Source organism: Hylobates moloch, unplaced genomic scaffold (genome assembly GCF_009828535.3).
Source record: "Hylobates moloch isolate HMO894 unplaced genomic scaffold, HMol_V3 SCAFFOLD_19, whole genome shotgun sequence".
Classification (NCBI taxonomy): Eukaryota; Metazoa; Chordata; class Mammalia; order Primates; family Hylobatidae; genus Hylobates; species Hylobates moloch.
The window spans coordinates 31,335,437-31,358,121 of NW_026652294.1; the positions used below are offsets into that span (position 1 = coordinate 31,335,437).

Here is a 22,685-nt window from a genome sequence, read left to right on the forward strand (position 1 = left end):
AGCTACTTGCGAGGTTGAGGCAGAATTGCTTGAACTCAGGAGGTGGAGGTTGCAGTGAGCCGAGATTATGCCACTGCACTCCAGCCTGGGTGACAGAGTAAGACTCTGTCTCTAAATAAATAAATAAAATGGACTCTGGTGATGGATGTGCAACTCCGTGAATATACTGAAAGCCATTGAATTGTGCACTTGAAATGGGTGAATTGTATAGCATGTGACTTACCAAGAAAGCTGTTACACAAAACAAAACAGAGAAGACATTCATAAAGTGAGCTTAAAAGCTTAGGAACATCAGGCCGGGCGTGGTGGCTCACACCTGTAATCCCAGCACTTTGGGAGGCCAGATCACGAGGTCAGGAGATCGAGACCATCCTGGCTAACACGGTGAAACCCCATCTCTACCAAAAAAATACAAAACATTAGCCAGGTGTGGTGGCAGGCGCCTGTAGTCCCAGCTACTCGGGAGGCTGAGGCAGAAGAACGGCATGAACCCAGGAGGCGGAGCTTGCAGTGAGCCAAGATCGCGCCACTGCACTCCAGCCTGGGTGACAGAGCGAGACTCTGTCTCAAAAAAAAAAAAAAGTTAGGAACATCAGCCTGGGCAACATGGGGAGTGTGGGTGGTGACGGCAGCCTGAGGCAGGAGGATCATTTGAGCTTAGGAGTCTGAGGCTGCAGTGAGCCACAACTGTACCACTGTGCTCCAGCCTGGGCAAGAGTGAGACCCTGTCTAGAAAGCCAAGAAGCCTAGGAACAGGTTTTTTAAACATTACTTTTTTTTTTTTTTTTTGAGACGGAGCCTCACTCTGTTGTCTAGGCTGAAGTGCAGTGGCACGATCTCGCCTCCCCGCAACCTCTGCCCCCCAGGTTCAAGCGATTTTCCTGCCTCAGTCTGTGGAGTAGCTGGCCTTACAGGCACCTGCCACCACGCCCGGCTAATTTTTGTATTTTTAGTAGAGATCGGGTTTCACCATGTTGGTCAGGCTGGTCTCGAACTCCTGACCTCAGGTGATCCACCCACCCCGGCCACTCAAAGTGCTGGGATTACAGGTGTGAGCCACAGCACCCAGCCTATTATTAAGCCAAGGCTGACTTCTCGATTGTTTATTCCACGTATAGGAGCCCCTTGAAGGCATCTGAGAGTTTACACCACAGGCTGTGTTTGAGCATGGGGCTCTGTCTGGGTGGGCCAGATGGAGGTCAGCGACGTGAGGGAGCTGGGTACACTGGGAGCTGCCCAGAGGTCTGGCGGGAGAGCAAGAGGCAGGGGCTGTACCAAGGACGGGCCAGAGGCAGAGGAAGCTGTGCTGCGAGTTCCCAGGGTGGGCGGTGACCTCTGATTGATAACCTGACCCCAAACAGAAACCTGGATGGTGCCCTGACTGCTGTCTCTGCTGCTGTCCTCTTCCTAGGATGGAGGCCGGGGGCATCAGATGCACCTTCCCTCCTCCGTCCCAACCCAGGGCCTCCAGCTACCCTCCCCCTGGCCTCACTCTGCAGAGGAGCCTCTAATAACCCGTCCACCTCATCTCTCCTTCACCCCTTGCCCACTCTGGCTCTTCCGTCCTTTCCCGAGGCCAGGAAGTGGGAGCAGGAGGGAAGTGAGGGAGGCTCCACCACCAACCTTGGAGTGTGGAGCTGACAGGTCCACTGAGCTGTGCTAGGCCTGAGGCTCCTTTGTGGTCAGGCAGTGGGCAACACCAACCCAGGCCTCTTTACAGAGAATGCCGAGGACGGGGCAGGAGGGTGCCCAGGGAGCCACGCCACGGGGGAGCCTGACGGTGCTCTGGGCGGCCTACTGCCTGGGGCAGGGGAGACAACCCCATCCTCAGGCCTCCTGGGAAAGCAGCACCAGGCACACAGCCAAGCACAAAAGACGCCTTTATTGGTGCCCAGATCTAAAGGGCAGGATGGGTTGGTGTGAAGATGACGTGGAAGATGATGGTGCTTCCCCTCTTCCCCTGGGAGTCAGCCTCTTCCCCTCCAGCACGGGGCCTAGGATGGGGGGCTCTAGACTCAGACCCCCACAGCCCAGGGCAGGGGAAGGGTCTTGAGCTGGGTCGTGTTTCCCTCCTGGGCCAATCACAGAGGCAACAGTGGGAGTCCTGGGGAGGGGCGTGGCTGGCGTGGGGGTGGGGCCTGGAACCCTCAATGTAGCACCCTGCAAACCCCAGGGGCAGCCCCCGAACCTGTGCCCGGCCCTGCAGGGTCAGCTAAGGCACAGTGGCTGGGTCCTGTCCTGCTGGAGGCCAGAGCAGTCCCGGGGACCTGGCCCTCTCAGGACGTGCGGCTGGGAGAACACAGCTACTTCTTCCGCCGGGTGGTCCGACAACTGCTGGAGCAGGGGTTGGGGGCTGGGGTGGCCTGTTCGGAGGCAGCTCCAGAGTCTTTCTGGGGGGCTGGCCTTCGCTTCTCCCCGCTGGCTGATGCCAGGGGGGAGGACCGGAGAGAACAGGGTGCTAGCAGGGCCTGCACAACTCTGACAGCCCCCACGGCCATAAGGAGCCCCCAGAGCAAGGCAGGGGCCTCCAGGGGAGACAGCTGAGTGCGAGTCCAGTGGAGGGCCTGGGCGAGGGTGCTGTTGGCGCTGCGGGTGCGAGGTGGGCTTTTGTCCTGTGGGAGGGAGGTTGGGGAAGTGCTTACTGGGTTCATCCCGGGAGGCTGGGGTCACCCCTGCCACCTCCCCCAGCCTGGCTGACACCCCCTTACCTGCAGCCCAAACTGCCTGAGCAGCATCTCCAGCGTGGGGTCCCCCAGGGACACGGATGGGAAGAACTCCTCCACCCACTGGCGCCGCCACCACTGGCTGCAGCGGGACCTGATGTTCAGAGGCTGGCAGCACCCTGGGCTCCACACTCCCCCCCCCCCGGTGCCCGGCCTTACCCCTTCTCCCCGGGCTCCACGCCCCACCAGGTGCCTGGCCTTACCCCTGCTCCCCAGGATGGGAGAACCAGTACTTGTAGCGCTGGGCTCGGACGTAGGTGGGCGGCTGCTTGTGGAAGGGATACCTGGCCACTTGGCTCTGGACGAGGCGGATCACTGCAGCGAGAGGGGTCAGCGTGGCCCCCGCAGTACCCTCCCTTCCCCTCCCCACCCCGCTCCACCCCTCCCCAGCCCGCTCCGCACCTGGCTCCTTGCCCTGCAGCAGGCGCAAGACCAGGCTCGTGAACCATGGGCTGTGCGCGTGCGGGCCCAGGGCTGCAAACCACATTTGCCAGTCCAGGCGTGGCTGGTGGGGCACCACAACTGGGGGCGGCCGGCTCAGGTTCCCAGGCTTGTACATGAACTCGATCTCCTGCCAGGCAGGCCGAGGTCAGCTGGGCCAGCTGACCTGGGCCCCACCCCACCCGCCCTGGGAGGGCTCACCGTCCAGTGGTGGCCATCGTAGCTGCCCTCCAGCACCACCTCAGGCCGCCCACCAAGCCCGGTCATGCGGCGGAAGAGGCCGTAGGAGTTGGCCAGCTGCAGGTGCTCCACGGCGCCAAACAGGCGGTGAGCCCCAGTCCAGAGGCGCCCGTGGGTCCCGGGCTCCACGTAGGAGTACGGCACCTGGAGGCAGGTGGGAGGTTCTCAGGGCTGCCCTGCCCCTGGCCCGCCCCCCAAGCCCTGCAGCGCTACCCACCAGGCTGATCAGGAACAAGACCACAGTCGCAGTGCCCACAAGGGACAGTTGGACTGCAGCACTGAGCTTCCGTAGCCAGCCCCGTACCTGGGTCCACCTGTGGGCAGGGACCCAAGGTCATCAGGCCAGCCCTGCACACCTGTGCCCCCTCCCGGCTTCCTGGGCCATGTACCTCCAGAGGGCACTCAGCAGCTCCCAGACCAGGGAGGCCACACCCAGCCACACGGTGGGCAACGTCAGTGTCTTCAGCCACTGAGAAAACTGGTGGAAGGTGAAAGCTGGTGGAGGAGGGGGGTGTGAGGACTGGTCTGCCCCTGCCCTCTGGCCCCCCCAAATCGGCACTCACTGGTTCTGGAGTGGATGGTGCGCTGCTGCCAGTCAACCTCTAGGCCAAAATAGTGCACGGTGCCATAGGCCAGAAGCCCGTAGACGGCTAGTTCCAGCAGCAGCGACAGGGTGGCCAGCAGGGCCTTGGGCCAGGCTGTGGGGCAGGACAGTCATGGGTCAGCAGAGGGTCCCCAACCAGGGGGCTGGGGTGCAGCTAGAGTGGGAGTCCCGTGGGGGTGTTGGAGGGGAGAACCCCTGGGAGGGCGGGGGCTGGGGACAGCGGGTCCAGGACAAGTGACACGCACAGGTGGCCGTCTTCTTGCGGCTGCCGTGGCCAGGCTCAGCAGCCAGGTGCTGGTCGTCCAGCAGCGCGGTGGTAAGCACCAGCGTCATCAGGTTAAAGAAGTTGTAGTTGCCAGTGATGATAATCAGGACCTGCAGCAGCACCTGGGGGCGGCCCACTCTCAATGCTCCCAGAGACTGACGTCTGGCCCCGTGGCAGGCACCCACCTCCACCCCGTGGGGTGCATCCCTCTGCTACAAGGCCTTCCTAACAGCGGTTGCCAGCTGTCCCCGGGAGCCACCCTGTCCCCAACAGGGCACGATGAGCAGCGCTGAAGGCCGAGCCCTCTCTGCCTCTGACAGCTGCAGCCCTCACCCACCTGCGAGTAGAAGGCAGCCAAGCGCAGGCGTCGAATGGGGGCGAAGAACAGGGGCGGCACGGCGATCTCAATTAGGAAGGTGGCCACCACGCTGAGTTTGTGCAGCCAGACGGGCAGGTGGTGTGCGAACCAGGCGGCGGGCGTGGGCAGGCACTGGGTCTCGTAGTGGTAGGTGAGGGCTGCAGGCGAGGGCAGGAGTCAGGGCTGGCCGAGCCCCCAGACTACCCCAGGTCCAGGCCGGGCCCCTCACCAGTGAGCCCCCACCACGTGGGGCAGCGGCTGGTCAGCTTGACCACGCCTGAGGCGAACATGAGGCGGAACAGCAGCCAGCGCACCAGCCAGAAGGGAAGGTCTTCGTGGGGCGGGGCCCCTGTCTGCCCGCCCTGGGGGGCCTTCTTGCGGTGGGAGGCTGGCCTCAGTGGGGCCACCAGCACGGCCAGGAAGCCAGTCTCTAGCAGCAGGGAGTCCCTACGGGGAGAGCAAATGGCACCAAGAGCCCCTCCCCACACAGCTGCTTCCCTCAGCGAGTCCTCCCAAGAGGGGCAGAGCTCTCCCCCACCCCCCACCCAGCCTCCCACAGCTCCAGGCCCAGCAGTCACTCACCACTGGAAATAAAGGAACACCTGGCCCACCTGCAGAGAGAGGGGCTGTCAGGGTGTGCCTGTGGACTCAGGTAAGGCAGAGGTGGGGGTGGGTGGCGGGGGGTGGGGATGGAGTGAGCTGGTCACAGGGGTCCCACTTGCCTGGCAGGCCGACAGGTAGGCGGCCCAAAGCAGCAGGTAGATGATGGGATGGCGCAGTGGGCTCAGCAGCAGGGCCCCCAGGGCCAGTAGTGCGCCCAGCAGGCTCAGCAGCTCCAGGCCCTGGGCCGTGTCCAGCCCCAGTCTCGGCGCTTCCCACAGCAGCGTCGGGGTCTCCCACAGCTGCTGCCAGCGCCCCTTTCCCTGCGGCCGCAGCGTCCTCCTTGCAGGTAGGATGCCCTCGGGGCCATACAGGCCTGCGGGAGGGCACGTCAGGGCCAGGCCCTGGACAGCCCTTGCAGACTAGACTACCTCTGAGTCAGGGCCTGCAGACCCCCCAGCCTAGGTCAGAGCATGCGGATACCTCCAACCCTAGGTTAGGGTCCGCAGTCCCTCCAGAGACCGTCCCCCAGGTCAGGACCTGTCAAAATCCCGTCCTAGGGCTAGAGGCCTGCTCAACTAACTGGATCAGGGTCTCCCAACCAGCAGAGCCCACTGCCCTCTTCCAGGTCTCAGCCCGACCTCCTACCTGCCCCACCAGGTCTGGGAGGAAGCCTCTCTCCCACCTCTCTCAGAGTTCTGTCCCCCACCCCAGGTCAGAGTCCAGAGCCTTACGGGAAACGGATCACCGCACATCTTCCTACCCCCACAGCGGCCCGCAGGACACGAACCGCCGCCCTCTACCCCACGCCAAGGCCTGGCCCTCACTCTCAACCCCAGACTGCGTGAGTGCCGGGCACAGAGAAAAGAGGACATAGGGTCCCGCGCCGAGGCTGGGGGTGTCCCACCCTGGGTGCCTTCACCTGGGATCTGCGTGTAGAGGGAAGCGAAGGCAAACATGAAGACGGCCGCCACGCCCTGGAGGAAGAGCCGCCGCGGGATCCGGGAGACCGCCATGTCCGCTACGCGGCCCGCTAGAGCAGAGCCCGCCCTCCGCGTCCGCCCGCCCGCGGCAGCTCCGCCCCTCCCCGCCCGCGGCAGCCCCAGGCCCCGCCTCCTCCACAGCCCCGCCCACCCAACCCGCGGCAGCCCCAGGCCCCGCCCCGCCCCGCCGGCGGCAGCTCCAGGTCCGCCTCCTCACCGCCCCCGCCCGCCGGACCCGCGGCCCCACGTGCCCACGTCCCAGGTCCGCAGCCCCAGGCCCCGCCCCGCCCCGCCCGACCCACGGCGGCCCCAAAAGCCCGCTCGTCCAAACCGGTGGCAGCCCAAAGCTCCGCCCACCGCCCGCAGGCTTCGGCCCCGGCGCCGGACCCCGCCCTGCGACTCTTACGGTGCGCTCCTGCCGCGCGGCGCGGGGGTTCGCCTCTCTGGCTTTGGCCCACGTTACGTCATAGACATGCGCGCGACGCCGCGCCTACGCATTTTCCTGGGCGGGAACAGCAAAATGGCGCCAGAACTAGTGGCGGGCTGAGGACGCCGGACTCCTCGGAAGGCAGCCCTGCGGTCCCTTTGCCGCCCGTTCCCTCCCGGACATGGAGGACGTGGAGGCGCGCTTCGCCCACCTCTTGCAGCCCATCCGCGACCTCACCAAGAACTGGGAGGTGGACGTGGCGGCCCAGCTGGGCGAGTATCTGGAAGAGGTGAGGGCGGCGGGAGAGTGACGCGGGGTGGCCCGGCGGGTGGGGCTGCGGGGCGGGGGCTCCGGGCCCGGGGCTGTGGGCGCCCCACCACCTCCACGCCTATGGCCATCTGGCGCTCTGGCCGCGCTGGTCCTCGGGCTCCCTGCTTCTTTTCAAACTCCATCTCTGCCTCCCCAAATCATCCCTTGTTGGATTAGCGTGGCTCTGTCATTGCAGGTCTCTACCCGTCAGCGAGCCGTGCATGATTGAGTGGGTGGTGACCAGCCGTTTCTCTAAAGTAGTGGAATAGACTAGAAAGCATTATTGCTTTTGTTGCAGTTATTGCGAGCATGCGTGTGTGTTTGAGAGGTCTGGATCACGATGTCAGAGGGATTTTTTATCTTGGATTTTCAAACCAATTTCAAGCTATTGCCATGCTCCATCCTGTTGGCGATTAGCGCTTCTTCCATGTTTGACAGCCCTGTCTAGACCTCTGTTAAGCTGTCTGCTCCATATCTGCACTTCGTTGTTACTCCCTAGGCCAGCTCAGTCTGGCGTCCCCGACACTTAAATGTTTCTTGTCCTGATCAACAGTGATCTCCATCCTACCAAATCCCAAGGGACATACTCAAATCAGCATTTGTTGGACTGGCCACTCCTTCCTTTTTGAAACATGGTGGTAGGATTTTTTTTCCCTATTTCATTTCCTGCTTTTTCTCTTCTATCCAGTCTCTAAGTGTTGAGTTCCTCAGGACAGGGCCTGGGTCATCTTCTGATGCATTTCCCCTGAACAGTGTCATTTATTTCTATGATTTTAAATATTGCCTGTATTAAGACAACTACCAGATCTGCAGCTCCATCCCAGATCTTTTCTCCAAATCTACTGTACATATCCAGCTGCTCTCTTGACATCTACTGGGTGTCATGTAAACATCTCATTTAACATATTTAAAGTGGAACTCTTCATTTTTCTGCTTAAACCCCAGCCTTTCCCATCTCGGAACATGGCACCACTGTTCAACCAAAGGCAAAAGCTAAATGTGGCTATAGTGAAGCCCCACGCTTAACACCCAGTTCACCCATGAATTCCATCAGTTATACCACCAGAATATCACTTGAATTCATCTGTTCTCCATTTTATTTGGTCTAGGCCACCATTGTCTCTGGCCTGGATTTGTGTAAAACCTTCCTATTTGGGTTCCCTTATCCCCATTTTTGTCCCGTCCAATTCGTGCTCCAACCAGCAGCAAGTGTGACCCTTAAAAATTAAAATCTGGCCACAGCACTGTTTTCTGCCTAAAACCCCTCAGTGGCTTTCCATTATGCTCAGAATAAAACCCAAATTTCCTCCTCTGAACCTGGCTCTGCTCCCCATTTTAACCTCATTTTGGGCTGTTTTGTATCTTGTTCTTTTGAACCAGTCAACCTATGGCCCCCCAAACTTTTTCTTGGTGGAAGGTCTTCGTGCTTTCTGCCCCCACTTGGGAATGTTCTTTTTTGTGTTTATTTATGTATTTATTTATTTTGAGATGGAGTCTCGCTCTGAGACGGAAGTGCAGTAGTGCAATCTCAGCTCACTGCAAGCTCTGCCTCCTGGGTTCACACCATTCTGCCTCAGCCTCTGGGGTAGCTGGGACTACAGGCGCCCGCCACCACGCCCAGCTAACTTTTTTGTATTTTTAGTAGAGACAGGGTTTCACTGTGTTAGCCATGATGGTCTCGATCTCCTGACCTCGTGATCCGCCCGCCTCGGCCTCCCAAAGTGCTGGGATTACAGGCGTGAGCCACCGCGCCCGGCCTCTTTTTTGTTTTTAAATAAAGAGAGACTTCATATGGTAAGGAAAAGGAGAAAAAAAATGAGAGAGGAGGATCTTACTATGTTGCCCAGGCTGGTCTCAACCTGCTGTGCTCAAGCAGTTCTCCTGCCTCAGCTTCTCAGGTAGCTGGGACTATAGCTGTGCACCACCACACCTGGCTGGGAATATTCTTTTAATGACTGAGTCTGTTTTCTTTTCTTTTTTTTTTTTTTTTGAGATGGAGTCTTGCTCTGTTGCCCAGGCTGCAGTACAGTGGCAGAATCTTGGCTCACAGCAATCTCCGCCTCCCAGGTTCAAGCAATCCTCCTGCCTCAGCCTCCCGAGTAGCTGGGATTACAGGCATGCACCACCACGTCCAGCTAATTTTTGTATTTTTAGTAGAGATGGGTTTTGCCACATTGGCCAGGCTGGTCTCAAACTCCTGACCTCAGGTGATCCACCCAGCTCTGCCTCTTTCCAGAGTGCTGGGATTACAGACATGAGCCACCACGCCTGGCTGACTGAGTCCTTTTCATTCTTAAGGTCTTAGTGTAAATGTCAGCTGACCACCGTATCTAAAATAGTCCTCTCCATCTCAGCATCTTATATACTTTAGAATGTTTATCATAAGCCATTTAAAAAAAATTTTTTTTTTTTTTTTTTTTTTAAGACAGAGTCTCACTCTGTCGCCCAGGCTGGAGTGCAGTGGCGCGATCTCAGCTCACTGCAAGCTCTGCCTCCTGGGTTCACGCCATTTTCCTGCCTCAGCCTCCCGAGTAGCTGGGACTACGGGCACCTGCCACCACACCCGGCTAATTTTTTGTATTTTTAGTAGAGACGGGGTTTCACCGTGTTAGCCAGGATGGTCTCGATCTCCTGACCTCGTGATCTGCCCTTGTTGGCGTCCCCAAGTGCTGGGATTACAGGCATGAGCCACTGTGCCCGGCCAAAAAAATTTTTATTTATTTATATGTTTATGTTTCTGAGACGGAGTCTCACTCTGTCACCTAGGCTGGAGTGCAGTGGTGCAATCTCGGCTCGCTGCAGCGTCCACTTTCTGGGTTCAAGCAGTTCTCCTGCCTCAGCCTCTTCAGTAGTCGGGATTACAGGCGCCTGCCACCACGCCTGGCTAATTTTTTTTTTTTTTTTTGAGACAGAGCCTTGCTCTGTGGCCCAAGCTGGAGTGCAGTGGCGCAATCTCGGCTCACTGCAAGCTCTATCTCCTGGGTTCACGCCATTCTCCTGCTTCAGCCTCCTCAGTAGCTAGGATTACAGGCACCCGCCACCATGCCCAGCTAATTTTTTTGTATTTTTTAGTAGAGACAGGGTTTCACCGTGTTAGCCAGGATGGTCTCGATCTCTTGACCTCGTGATCTACCCGCCTTGGCCTCCTAAAGTGCTGGGATTACAGGCATGAGCCACCGTGCCTGGCCCCAGCTAATTTTTGTATTTTTAGTAGAGATGGGGTTTCACCATGTTGGCCAGGCTGGTCTCGAACTCCTGACCTCGTGATCTGCCCACCTCATCCTTCCAAAGTGTTGGGATTGCAGGTGTGAGCCACTGCGCCTGGCCACAAGCCATTCTTCAACTCCTTTACCTGTTTGTGGCTTGTCTCCACCCTAGAATGTGAATTCCGCCAGGACAGGGACCATGCTTATGCCCTCTTTTGTCTGCTTAATAGAGTGCCTGGCACATAGGTGTGGACGTTAAAGTGTTTGTTAAATGCACATGTGATCTGATAACCAAACTTCTCTGCTCTGATGCATAGTTGGCTGAGAAAATACAGGGAACTGTGCTGGGCAAAGCTCCTGTGGATTCAGGTTTTCACATCAAGCAAGGTCCATGGGGATACCTGTTCACTTGGTAAATCTCCTTCCTGGCTTGGTCAGCTCCCTTCCTGCTTTCTTATGTCTGCTCTTCCAAACCTCTGCTGCTTGAAGTCCTGATTTCCTGGTTTCTAGTATTATCTTTTTCCTTCTTTCATTTTCCACACACTACCATGATGTTCTTTTTCTTTTATTTGTCTTTTTTTTTTTTTTAGATAGGGTCTTGCCCTATTGCCCAGGCTAGGGTGCAGTGGTGCAATCATGGCTCACTGCAGCCTTGACCTCCCAGGCTCAAGTGATCCTCCCATCTCCCAAGTAGCTGGGACTGCAGGCACGTGCCACCGCACCTGGCTAATTTTTTGTATTTTTGGTAGAGACGGGGTGTCACTGTGTTGCCCAGGCTGTTCTGAAACTCCCAAGCTCAAGCGATCCACCTGCCTTGGCCTCCCAGAGTGCTGGGATTATAGGTGTGAGCCATTGCACTGGCCAGAATGTTCTTATAATACTGTCATGATCCTACCCTCTTTTATCCATTTATTTATTCATTGTTGTTGTGAATTGTGTGCCAAGAACCGTGTTAAACTTTGAAAAAATAGTGCCAAGCAAAGCAAATGATAATCCCACTATGGTAGGACTTCCACTGTCATGGGAAGACGGGTCCAAGAGAGTAACCACATGGAGGTGTAATAAATATGCATTTGGTGTTTACTTGTGTTAAACACCTGTTTTATGTGCTTTACACATAAAAATGCAGAGTCCTCACAAAAACCCTGTTAGTGGAGGTGTTAGAGATGTGCCCTGAGTGATAGTGGTTAGTGGCAGATCAGAATCCATCCTCCACCGCTGCGTGTGACTTTGTGTAGTCAGAAACTGATGGCCAGGCGGCCGGGCGCGGTGGCTCACGCCTGTAATCCTAGCACTTTGGGAGGCCGAGGCAGGCGGATCATTTGAGGTCAGGAGTTGGAGACGAGCCTGACCAACGTGGTGAAAACCTGTCTCTACTAAAAATACAAAAAAAATTAGCCTGGTACGGTGGTGCATGCCTGTAGTCCCAGTTACTTGGGAGGCTGAGGCAGGAAAATCACTTAAACCTGGGAGGCAGGGGTTGCAGTGAGCCGAGATTGTGCCACTGCACTCCAGCCTGTACAACAGAGTGAGACTCTGTCTCAAAACAAAAACAAAAACCAACCAACCAAAAAAAAAACACCAGAAACTTACGAGGGATTTGAAAGAAAATGTATGGTCCTATGGAGAGTTTGGGGGAGTTTGTTTGGGATGAAAGCAGTTACTCAATTATGGTAAGCTAAAGAATGTTTAGCTCCAGTTGGAGGAAACCTGGTGTTGGAAGGATTGGAGTTTTTACAAAAATTAGCCGGGCGCCTATAATCCCAGCTACTCAGGAAGCTTAGGCAGGGAGAATTACTTGAACCCAGGAGGCGGAGGTTGCAGTGAGCTGAGATTGCGCCCCTGCATTCCAGCTTGGGCGACAGAGTGAGACTCCGTCTCAAACAAAACAAAACAAAATGGAAGGTTCCGAGTTGGGAGCATAGAGCAGAGGAGGGCAGGCGGCTGGAGAGGGAGGCTGGCCAGCATTGGAGGCCTCCCTCTGGCTCCGTTTAGGATTTTGGGTTTTTCCTGCCACTCTTAGGAAAAACCCAAAATCCTAAACAAAGGCACTGAGCAGAGTGTGGAGAGTGGACAGGAGGGGAGCAAAGGGCAGGAGGAGCCCTGTCAGTGCAGAGGCAAAAGGGGAGGTGGTGGAGCCAGAATGGGGGTGACTGTGGAGAGGAACCCCTGGGTTTCTGGGCAGGTGGGTATCTGGAGTTCATTGTGGATGCATTCAGTATGAATCTTGGTGAAGACATCCAATCTTGGTGAAGACATCCAATCTTGGTGAAGACATCCAAGCGATGTTTGAAGAAGGCAGCTGAGCATGTGGGTTTGGGCTCAGATGGCAGGTTCAACCTGGGGAAGTAAGAAGACAAGTGAAGCCCGGTGGTGTCTTGGGAGCGGGCAAGCTGGCCAGGCTGAGCGTCATTGGAGAGAAGGGCCACCTCTGCAGCTTGGCTTCCAGGCCGCCATCTCCTCCACGTTCTCTTCTTTCTGGCCCAGCTCTTCAGGTCCTGAACACCCCCGGGGTCTTCACACTCTGTAGACGACCATGCTGCTGTTTCCTCTCCCTCCCAGATCTGACAAACACCCTTTATCCTTCAAGAGCTAATGGAAATGACTCCCCTTGGGGATGGCCTCCCAGCCTCTCCTCCTCCTTCGTGCCACCATGGTGCCTGAAATCTTGCCTGTCCCCAGCACGCACCATGCTTTGGCCAGGTTTAGATCATGCTCATTTTCCTGAAGAGATGTGTCCAGTCTCTGCTAGCTGCCTTCACGTTCCCTTCATCTGTTTGGTGAGCCTCTGCGTTTTTCAGGCTTAGCTTTGACATCTATGCATGTGTTCATCAAATATTTACTGGACACCAGTGTCAGGCACTGAACAGAAGGCTGGAATTACACTCTTGCTGCTCACACGGTTCACTAAGGGACACGATCACACTAACAGAGCCGCACGGAGGCCCCAGGAATGGAGGGCTCTGAAAAAGAGTTTGCACGGGGACAGATGGGGGTCGGTGGGAGGCCCCAGGAATGGAGGGCTCTGAAAAAGAGTTTGCACGGGGACAGATGGGGGTCGGTGGGAGGCCCCAGGAATGGAGGCTCTGAAAAAGAGTTTGCACGGGGACAGATGGGGGTCGGTGGGAGGCCCCAGGAATGGAGGCTCTGAAAAAGAGTTTGCACGGGGACAGATGGGGGTCGGTGGGAGGCCCCAGGAATGGAGGCTCTGAAAAAGAGTTTGCATGGGGACAGTTGGGGGTCGGTGGGAGGCCCCAAGGAGGCTATAATTGACGGGACAGATGGGGGTGGGAGGCCCAGGTGGAGGCTGAAAAAACTTGCAAGGGACACTGGGGTCGGGGAGGCCCCAGGAAGGAGGTCTGGAAAAATTTGGGGACAGATGGGGTTCGGGAGGCCCTGGGAGGAGAGCCAAAATTGCACGGGACAGATGGGGGGGGGGGCCCAGAAGGAGGCTCTGAAAAATTTGCACGGGGACGGTCGGGGTCATGGGAGGCCCCAGGAAGGAGGCTCTAAAAAAAATTTGCACGGGGACAATTGGGGTCGGTGGGAGACCCCAGGAAGGATTGAAAAATTGCAGTTCCACGCAGATGGAAATGCAAAATTGAAGAGCTGGAAAGACACCTATGAGCTTCAAAGTGTCGTTTGTGGCTGGGCACGGTGGTGCATGCCTGTGATCCCAGTGCTTTGGGAGGCTGAGGCAGGAGGATCGCTGGAGGCCAGGAGTTTGAGACCAACCTGGGCAACATAGAGAAACCCTGTCTCTACAAAAACATTTTTTTTTGGAGACGGAGTCTCACTCTGTTGCCCAGGCTGGAGTGCAGTGGCGTGATCTTGGCTTACTGCAAGCTCCGCCTCCTGGATTCGTGCCATTCTCCTGCCTCAGCCTCCCAAGTAGCTGGGACTACAGGTGCCTGCCACCACGCCTGGCTAATTTTTTGCATTTTTAGTAGAGACGGGGTTTCACCGTGTTAGCCAGGATGGTCTCGATCTCCTGACCTCATGATCTGCCCGTCTCAGCCTCCCAAAGTGCTGGGATTACAGGTGTGAGCCACTGCACCCGGCCTTTTTTTTTTTTTTTTAAGTGTCATTTGCTGAGAAGGAATACAGGAGATGAGCCAGCGTTGGGGAAGATCTGGGGTTAAGTACAGAAGTAAAGTGTTTGGGGACATTTGAATGTACTCTGTGGACAGCTATGAATGCAGCCCCAGAGCTAAGGAGAGAGAGCTGGTCGGGATGGGTTTGGGGCTCATTGGCTCATGGTTGGCAGCTTGGGCATGGGATGAAGGAATGTGCATGACGGGGGGCGCGTGGGAAGAAGAGAGGCTGAGGGTGGAGTGCCTGGTACACTGACGTTTAAGGGATGACAGAGGAGCCGGGGCTCCAGGAGGCTGAGGGGGCAGAGGAACGGTGACGACTCACCCGTAACCGATTCCTGAGTTCTCTGCTCAGAGGATGTATACCTCAGCATTTTGTTTCTGCCTTTCCTACCCCTGAGGTTCCCTTTTCTTCTCTGCATCAGGGGTCTTCCTGCTGGAATTTGTCAGCCTCTGGCGCCTTGTGGAGGGAGCCGCTGTGCTTCCCTGGTTGTTTGTAGACAGTGTGCCCTGGGGGCCTTCCATTTCCAAACAGGTTTTTGTTATAGGAAGTAGGGGGAAACACAGAGACCTGTCTCCCCTGAAATACCAGGGACAACCGGCGAGCCCACAGCAGAGCTAGAGCTGCCCGTCTCAGGAGGTGCTGGGCAGAGACCAAAGATGGGTGGGGCTGCCCTGGAAGAAGCGAGTGCAGACTGAGCCTTGGATTCCCCCTGCCCTTGTGTTGTTTCTTGCAGCTGGATCAGATCTGCATTTCTTTTGACGAAGGCAAGACCACAATGAACTTCATTGAGGCAGCGTTGTTGATCCAGGGCTCTGCCTGCGTCTACAGTAAGAAGGTGGGCCCTGCTTGACGCTGGTCTTGGCATTTTGGTGGCCAGTGGGACCGCAGTCAGCTTTCCTTCTGGGGCAGGCGCAGTGGTCGTCCCGTCTGTGACCTACCTCCCTCTCTCCTCAGGTCTCAGCCAATTCCTCAGCACCTTCCAACACCAAGAACAATTTTTAATTTAAAATCGCACAGCCAGGCAGGGAGGGTCTTGTGTGCTGTTGGGCTCTGTTGTCTCGGGGGAATGACAGCTGCTGTGTGCACTTGGGCACAGCCCAGGGTGCCACATGCACCCACCTTCCCCTTCCCGTACTTGTGGGTGCTTCATTGTCAGCACCTAGAAAATCCACAACCACCACCCTCACGGTGGGGCCTCTGTTCTGTGGAGGAGAAGGACAGGACGTGAGTGAAGAGCTCTGTCCTGCAGGCCCTGTGGCGGCAGGAGCTGGGACAGGGCGGGGCCAGGACAGGAGGAGGGGCTTGGGGTGATGCTGGTGGGAGCACATGGGCAGAGGAGCAGCAAGGCTGCAGGCCATCGGCAGAGTGGGTGCCAAGCACGAGGGGCCTCGCCACCAAGGGCCGTGTGAGGTACACTGTAGGTACCACAGTGCCGTCAAGGTCACATGTTGAGAAGGCCACGCTCGCGGCTGCATGGACCATGGCGGGCAGAGATGTGGGTGGCCTCAGCTGGTAAAGTAATTCTCATGAGATTCCTGGTTTGATTTGAGAATTATTTTTGGAACCAAAATTGGTGGTTTCTTGTACTGGAGGTTTGGTGGTGGCCAGGCCTCGTGGAGGGCACCGATGGATAGCTGGGAAGGCCTTGGGGGTGGGCCCCTCCTTTCTGGGTCCTCACTGCCTGCATCTGGTCACCAGGTGGAATACCTCTACTCACTCGTCTACCAGGCCCTTGATTTCATCTCTGGAAAGAGGTGAGTTCTGCAGCCACTCACTGTGCTGCCCTGCGTGTGGCCAGGGAGGCCCCTGCAGCTCCTGGGATGCCCATGGGATGTGCTTCTCTCTCAGGCGGGCCAAGCAGCTCTCTTCGGTGCAGGAGGACAGGGCCAATGGGGTTGCCAGCTCTGGGGTCTCCCAGGAGGCAGAGAATGAGGTGAGTTTCTTGGGCATGTGGCCCCGCCCACTGTGTGTTTGCCTGGGCTCCGCCGCCACGAGCTCTGTCTCCCTCCAGTTCCTGTCGCTGGATGACTTCCCTGACTCCCGGGCTAACGTGGATCTCAAGAGTGATCAGGCGCCCAGCGTGAGTCCTGGCCTGGCCCCTCTTAGGTTGGGATGAGGTCAGCACTTTCCCTGGGGCTGTGTTGAGCTGATGGGGTGTGGGGAGGTGTCACTGCCCCATGTGGGTTCTGTTCTCCACTGGAGTGGAAGGATGCCTGGCTCACTCACCCTCGGCCTCCACGCAGGAGGTCCTCATCATCCCCCTCCTGCCCATGGCCCTGGTGGCCCCTGACGAAATGGAGAAGAACAACAATCCCCTGTACAGGTAGGGATCTGAGCCCAGCGACGGGGAGGGAGGCCTGCCTGGGAAGGGTCTCTACAGCAGGCGTGTTTTCGCCAGCACAGCCGTCAGGGTGAGGTCCTGGCCAGCCGGAAGGATTTCAGGATGAACACGTGCATTCCCCATCCCAGAGGGGCCTTCATGTTGGAGCCAGAGGGCATGTCCCCCATGGAGCCAGCGGGCGTTTCCCCCATGCCAGGGACCCAGAAGGGTGAGGGCTTGGATGCGGGGGGCTTGGTGGGAAGGAAGGAAGGGAGGGTCTTCTGGTGGACTCTCGTGGGGTGCCCTGTGCTTGCCACCTCTGGTCTTGGGAGCTCCCTCTCTCTGGGTGCCCGCTCTAGTCTAGACAGGTTGGCTGGTGCTTGTCCCACCCGTCTGCTGTGCCTTGATGACAAGTTAACATGGTCTCAGTGCCAGAGACCTGGTGCCTGGCTCAGGGCCCTGCTGTCTGCCCCCAGCCCAAGGCCTGGAGTCTGCTCGGCTCTGCCCTTCTGCTGGCCCCTTGGAGAGGCTTGTTGAACACCGGGCAGGGACCATCTTGGAGAGGGGCTGGGCTGACCTTGTCCAATCCGTGTCTCTCCCAGACGCCGGGAGGACCGAGGAGCAGCCAATGGAAGTTTCCGTGTGCAGGAGCCCTGTCCCAGCACTCGGCTCCTCCCAGGAGCCAGGTGAGAAGAGAGCTCCCCGGTGGGACTGGTAGGGCAGCTAAAGAGGGGACCAGGGAGGCAGCACTCAGTGGACAGGGCTCCAAGGGGCTGCTCTCAGCTGCCAGCCTCGTGCCCCTTCTGTGGCCCGTGGGAGTGAGGCCTCGCCCCAGGGAAGCAGCCACAGCCCCCGTCCTTGCCTGAGCCTCAGCCCGTCTTGGTTCACTGACTGCCCTCCTGGGTCTCCTCTCTGGGGAGATGTGGATGGCTGCATTTCAAGAGGAACTAAGAAATAAAATGAAGCAAGCAGAGCACAGAGCACAGGAGCACAACGAGGACGGCGCAAGGCACCCGCCGAATCCTCTGGGCTCCGTGACTAAAGCTGAGGGAGGAAGTAGCCGTCAGGGTCCCTTTGGTGCCGTCTGGTCTCGACACTCCTTGGAGCTGATCACTCTCTTGCTCCTTGCCCAGGCCCCTCTCCAGAAAGCCCGATGCCCCTGGGCGGGGGTGAGGACGAGGATGCAGAGGAGGCAGTAGAGCTTCCTGAGGCCTCGGCCCCCAAGGCCGCTCTGGAGCCCAAGGAGCTCAGGAGCCCGCAGCAGGTGGGACCCACATGGAGGCCTGCAGAGCCCGAGCTGTGAACTGGCAACCCTGGCTCTGGGGCTGAGTCACCTTGCACAGGAGGACAGTGGTATGGCCTTGGCCCCAGACCATTGGTCTGGGGCAGAAGCCCACCTGTCTTGCAGCCCGTCCTGCAACCAGCCCTTTTGAACAGCAGCTTCTGTGTTCCTCCCCTCTCTGAGCAGAACCGATGCTCCTCAGAGTAGTGGGCTGGCGTCCAAGGGTTTGAACCCCGTCGAGCTCACAGCGACCTGGGAGGGCCGCTGGTCGCCAAGGCACCTCTCTGCAGTCGGGCTGGTAGGAGGGGGTGTCTGGAGCCCATTGCTGCCTCCCTCAACCCCCAGGGTCAACTGTACCCAGCCTAGAGCCAAGAAATCTTTCCTTTTTATTCATTAAAACAAAATCAACCAGATGCATACAGAGGAAATGTTAACGTTTCTTCACTCTAGTTGGTAGATGACAGGGATGTTTGTCATATTCTATTCATTTTTCCTAGTTTTGAAGAAGAGTACCCCGTGACCACTGTTTGTGTTTTTTGTTTGTTTTTTGAGATGGAGTCTTGCCCTGTCACCCAGACTGGAGTGCAGTGGCGCTATCTTGGTTCACTGCAAGCTCTGCCTCCCAGGTTCATGCCATTCTCCTGCCGCAGCCTCCCGAGTAGCTGGGACTACAGGTGCCCGCCACCACGCCCGGCTAGTTTTTTGTATTTTTAGTAGAGACGGGGTTTCACGGTGTTGGCCAGGACGGTCTCGATCTCTTGACCTCGTGATCTGCCCGTCTCAGCCTCCCAAAGCGCTGGGATTACAGGCATGAGCCATTGTGTCTGGCCCCTGTAGGTTTTTTTTTTTTTTTTTTTTTTTTTGTACAGAGTCTTGTTCTTTTGCCCAGGCTGGAGTACAGTGGTGTGATCTTGGCTCACTGCAACCTCTGCCTCCTGGGTTCAAGTGATTCTCATGCCTCAGCCTCCCGAGTAGGTGGGATTACAGGTGTGCGCCACCACACCCGGCTGATTTTTTTTGTATTTTTAGTAGAGGCGGGATTTCACCACTTTGGCCAGGCTGGTCTCAAACTCTTGACCTCAGGTGATCTGCCCGCCTTGGCCTCCCAAAGCGCCGGGATTACAGGCGTGAGCCACCACGCCCGGCCCTTGTAGGGTTCTTGATGTTGACCCAAGGTGGAGTTCCTGGGGTACCCAGAGCCTTGAGTGGAGAAAGGGGAGAAGTGGGGACCCTGTGACTGTCTTTGCAGAGTGCTGCCCTGCCCAGGAGGTACATGCTGCGGGAGCGAGAGGGGGCCCCAGAGCCTGCATCCTGTGTGAAGGTAGGAGTGTTAGGGCCCTGAGCCCCAGCAGGGAGGGATGGGCGGATTCGAGGACTGGCTGCCTCCCCATCATGCTGTTGCTCCTGCTGGCCTGTGGTGTTCCTAGCCTGTGGCCCGTTGCACTGCTCTCTTAAAGACCCCCTCATGCGACTCTGGGCTCCCACCCTCCCTCTAGTGTTCCCCTCTGTGATCCAGGATTTGAGTGTGGTCGGCTCTGCCCCAGGCTGTCACTGCACTTGTTGCCTGGGCTTTGGGAAGGCAGCTGTGCACCCCCTACTCCTCCTTTGGGAAGGCAGCTGTGTACCCCCTACTCCTTTGGGAGGGTGGCTGTGCACCCCCTACTCCTCCCCTGGGAAGGCGGCTGTGCACCCCCTACTTTGGGAGGGACGGCTCTGCACCCCCTACTTCTCCAGCGCCTTCTTGTGCTCTGTGCCCAGGAGACTCCAGACCCCTGGCAGAGCCTGGATCCCTTTGACTCCCTGGAGTCTAAGCCCTTCAAGAAAGGTAATTGGGCGGAAGGTACCTCCACTCAGGTATCCTTGGCTGGGTTTCCTGGGGCATGAGGTAGGGGGGTGGGAGTGGGCTTTGCACCCTGATCCCCCAGTGGCGCTAAGACAGTCCCTGTCTGCCCTCAGGTAGGCCTTACTCTGTGCCCCCCTGTGTGGAGGAGGCTCTGGGACAGAAGCGCAAGAGGAAGGGTGCTGCCAAGCTGCAGGACTTCCACCAGTGGTACCTGGCTGCCTGTGAGTGGGTGTGGTGTGCACTCTGGACCCCTGGGAGCTGGGGGCTGGGCCAGGGCCCCTGGAGGAGGATCAGTGCCTTTTTCCCAATGCTGTGGGCAGCTCTTGGCCTGACTGGTGCTGAGCCAGTTCTTTCACAGATGCTGACCATGCTGACAGCAGGAGGCTTCGGCAAAAGGGTCCGTCCTTTGCAGGTGAGGCTGAAGTCCTGAGGGAAGACAGTTTTACTCTCCTTCCCCTACCTCTAGCCCCCCACCTGATGTCACCCAAAGCCTTGGGTGGACTGGCACGGGGCCTGGGAAGGACGAGGGAGCCCTCACAAGGCCTTTGTCTGCAGACATGGAGGTCCTGTACTGGACACACGTGAAGGAGCAGTTGGAAACACTCCGGAAGCTGCAGAGGAGGGAGGTAAGTCCCAGCTGGTCAGCTGTGATCTAGGACCCCGTGGCAGCCCTGATGGGAGGTGACAGTGTCCCTCACAGATGCTTTCTCTGGACAGGTGGCTGAGCAGTGGCTGCAGCCTGCAGAGGAGGACCACCTGGAGGATTCCCTGGAAGACCTGGGGGCAGCAGGTGGGTGCCTGTCAGGGGGTGGGGTGGGGCTTGGCACCTGCTGACTAGCTGCCTGTGTGCTGTTCACTCTCCCACCTCCTAGCAGATGACTTTCTAGAGCCTGAGGAGTATGTGGAGCCTGAGGGAGCAGACCCCAGGGAAGTTGCTGACCTTGGTAGGTGGGCAGCGAGCTAGGAGTGCTGAGGGGCCACTGGAGCTGGGGGCAGGGGAGAGTGTGGCCCCTCAGCTGCCCAGCTCACAGCTACCCCTTCCCAGACGCAGTGCCGACGTCCCTGAGCTACGAGGAGCTGGTCCGAAGGAATGTGGTAGGCCTGGATTAGACGGGGACGGGGAGGGGAGGGGATAGGTGAGAGGCGCCCAGGCCCCTGCCTGGGAGGCAGTAGCTCCTGCTGATCCTCCCCTAGGAGCTCTTCATCGCCACCTCCCAGAAGTTTGTCCAGGAGACAGAGCTGAGCCAGCGCATCAGGGACTGGGAGGACACAGTGCAGCCTCTGCTTCAGGAGCAGGTGAGGCGGGGCCGCTGGGAAGCAGAGCTGTGTGCCGAGGGTCTGTCGGGGCCTTGCCTCTCTCCGCAGCCAACATGCCCCTCCCCTGTGCAGGAGCAGCATGTGCCCTTCGACATCCACACTTACGGGGACCAGCTGGTCTCACGGTTCCCCCAGCTCAATGAGTGGTGTTCCTTTGCGGAGCTGGTGGCTGGGCAGCCGGCCTTCGAGGTGTGTCGCTCCATGCTGGCCTCCCTGCAGCTGGTGAGTAGCCTGGGATACGTGGGAGGGGGTGACGGTCCCCAGACCCTGCTGATGCCCCACCCCTGCAGGCCAATGACTACACAGTGGAGATCACCCAGCAGCCTGGGCTGGAGACAGCCGTGGACACCATGTCCCTGAGACTGCTCACGCACCAGCGAGCCCACAAGCGCTTCCAGACCTACGCTGCCCCCTCCATGGCCCAGCCCTGAGTGGGGAGCACCAAGGCAGGGGTGGGGAATGTGTACTGAGGAGCCGTGTGTCTGCTTCTGGCTGGCCTGGCCTAATAAAGCAGTGTTGCCATCTCATCTTCTCCCTAAAGACCCTTTTATGTATACCTGCACAGAGAAGAGGGCTGCCTGGCCTCCCTGGGCTGCTGGTACAGATCACACACGCAGATTAAACACACCCCGTTTAATGATGGGGCCCAGGCTGCAGCGGCTCAGGACAGGACACTGCGGAAAGCCGCCATGTGCTGCCGCACACTGTCTGAGATCTGCTCAGCTGACCTGCTCCGGCCATAGTAATCCGTGAAGAGGCCGTCAGGGTTGAGCAGGTAGATGGCAATGGAGTGGTCCACGATGTAGTCCTGGTCCTCATCCTTGGGGCCGGCACTGTAGTACACGCGGTAACTGTGACTAGCCTGGGCAACCTGTTCGGTGGAGCCGGTCAGACCCAACAGTCTCGGGTGGAAGTCCTGGACGTAGCGGGCCATGGCTTCAACGTCGTCCCGCTCGGGGTCCACAGTGATGAAGACGGGCTGCACTGGAGGCAAACCAGGCTCTGCTTCCAGCTGCCGCACCACCTGCACCAGCTTCTCCAGCTCGTCTGGGCAGATGTCAGGGCAGTGGGTGAAGCCAAAGTACATCAGCACCCACTGGCCCCGGAAGTCAGCCTTGCGGCGAGCCTGGCCTCTGTGGTCCAGCAGGTGGAAGTCACCCTGGCCCACAGCTGCCTGGTGCAGAGCTTCTGTTCGCTTTTGCTGCTGCAGCCTCTCCTTCTCAGCCCTCAGGGCCAGCCAGGCCCCACCGAGTCCAGCCCCAACCAGGGCTGTGATCAGCAGCCGGGTTCGGAGCCCAGGGCCCTGGGGCTGGCCCTGCCCACCTGTCTCTGCAGGGCCCTGCCTTGACAAAAGCCAAGACCTCAGATGCAGGGCCTGGCCTCCCAGGGTCCCAGGGAGGACTGGGGGCTTGAGCCGAGAGAGTCTGTGCCAAGCCGTGGGGCTCCGAGTCAGCAGCAGCATGGATCTGGTGCTCCTGGAAACAAGCAGGGGCGTCAGGAGCCAGAAGGGAAGGCCCAGGACAGTGCCCGGGCTGCCCCTGCGACTCTGGAGAGACCAGCCACCCATCCGAAGGACCCAGCCCACGTTCAGGCTTAACAGGCGTTTGCAGCTGCTCACCTGAGTGCAGAACTCCACCTCCACCAAACATCCACACCTGGGCAACCACAC

General features: G+C 58.2%; 3 protein-coding genes across 7 annotated transcripts; 1 reads left to right on the forward strand and 2 right to left on the reverse strand.

The window, feature by feature from the left end:
• Positions 1 to 1,863: 1,863 nt before the first annotated feature.
• On the reverse strand, positions 1,864 to 6,344 carry LMF2 (lipase maturation factor 2). 4 transcript variants are annotated; one of them, XM_032139212.2, is made up of 14 exons: positions 6,154 to 6,339; positions 5,354 to 5,607; positions 5,214 to 5,242; positions 4,861 to 5,078; positions 4,611 to 4,789; positions 4,254 to 4,395; positions 3,968 to 4,102; positions 3,794 to 3,899; positions 3,622 to 3,718; positions 3,366 to 3,548; positions 3,126 to 3,294; positions 2,927 to 3,038; positions 2,709 to 2,805; positions 1,864 to 2,612 (listed from the first exon to the last, which is right to left on the reverse strand). In XM_032139212.2, exons 1-14 carry the CDS (start codon positions 6,245 to 6,247, stop codon positions 2,304 to 2,306), a joined length of 2,124 nt encoding a protein of 707 aa, XP_031995103.1. In that variant the 5' UTR covers positions 6,248 to 6,339; the 3' UTR covers positions 1,864 to 2,303. The 4 variants fall into 4 exon arrangements, with proteins under 4 accessions (XP_031995103.1, XP_031995105.1, XP_031995104.1 ...); XM_032139214.2 differs by lacking the exon at positions 5,214 to 5,242 and having other exon boundaries at positions 4,946 to 5,078; positions 6,154 to 6,344; XM_032139213.2 differs by lacking the exon at positions 3,622 to 3,718 and having other exon boundaries at positions 3,794 to 3,882; positions 6,154 to 6,340.
• Positions 6,345 to 6,687: 343 nt separating this feature from the next.
• NCAPH2 (non-SMC condensin II complex subunit H2) lies at positions 6,688 to 21,543 on the forward strand. Of its 2 annotated transcripts, none has more exons than XM_032139223.2 (20): positions 6,688 to 6,930; positions 14,988 to 15,089; positions 15,953 to 16,008; positions 16,103 to 16,187; positions 16,266 to 16,334; positions 16,498 to 16,577; positions 16,658 to 16,803; positions 17,177 to 17,260; positions 17,708 to 17,838; positions 19,106 to 19,177; positions 19,615 to 19,681; positions 19,813 to 19,920; positions 20,058 to 20,111; positions 20,255 to 20,325; positions 20,417 to 20,489; positions 20,572 to 20,643; positions 20,745 to 20,794; positions 20,894 to 20,995; positions 21,089 to 21,238; positions 21,307 to 21,543. In XM_032139223.2, the coding sequence occupies exons 1-20, from the start codon at positions 6,823 to 6,825 to the stop codon at positions 21,445 to 21,447; spliced, it is 1,821 nt and encodes a 606-aa protein (XP_031995114.1). In that variant the 5' UTR covers positions 6,688 to 6,822; the 3' UTR covers positions 21,448 to 21,543. The 2 variants fall into 2 exon arrangements, with proteins under 2 accessions (XP_031995114.1, XP_031995115.1); XM_032139224.2 differs by having other exon boundaries at positions 6,689 to 6,930; positions 20,575 to 20,643.
• A 91-nt stretch (positions 21,544 to 21,634) lies between these two features.
• On the reverse strand, positions 21,635 to 22,583 carry LOC116459003 (protein SCO2 homolog, mitochondrial). Its single transcript, XM_032139241.2, has one exon. The coding sequence runs from the start codon at positions 22,581 to 22,583 to the stop codon at positions 21,678 to 21,680; it is 906 nt and encodes a 301-aa protein (XP_031995132.2). The 3' UTR covers positions 21,635 to 21,677.
• Positions 22,584 to 22,685: the final 102 nt, after the last annotated feature.

Coding starts and splice junctions, on each gene's coding strand:
- LMF2 (XM_032139212.2), bottom strand. CDS start 6,247: ATGGCGGTCTCCCGGATCCCGCGGCGGCTCTTCCTCCAGGGCGTGGCG. Junction 5,243..5,353: donor CCTACCTGTCGGCCTGCCAG/GCAAGTGGGACC, acceptor CTCTCTCTGCAG/GTGGGCCAGGTGTTCCTTTA. Junction 4,790..4,860: donor CACGTGGTGGGGGCTCACTG/GTGAGGGGCCCG, acceptor CCTCGCCTGCAG/CCCTCACCTACCACTACGAG.
- NCAPH2 (XM_032139223.2), top strand. CDS start 6,823: ATGGAGGACGTGGAGGCGCGCTTCGCCCACCTCTTGCAGCCCATCCGC. Junction 16,335..16,497: donor AGAGTGATCAGGCGCCCAGC/GTGAGTCCTGGC, acceptor GCCTCCACGCAG/GAGGTCCTCATCATCCCCCT. Junction 16,578..16,657: donor AACAACAATCCCCTGTACAG/GTAGGGATCTGA, acceptor TCGCCAGCACAG/CCGTCAGGGTGAGGTCCTGG.
- LOC116459003 (XM_032139241.2), bottom strand. CDS start 22,583: ATGGGTGGCTGGTCTCTCCAGAGTCGCAGGGGCAGCCCGGGCACTGTC.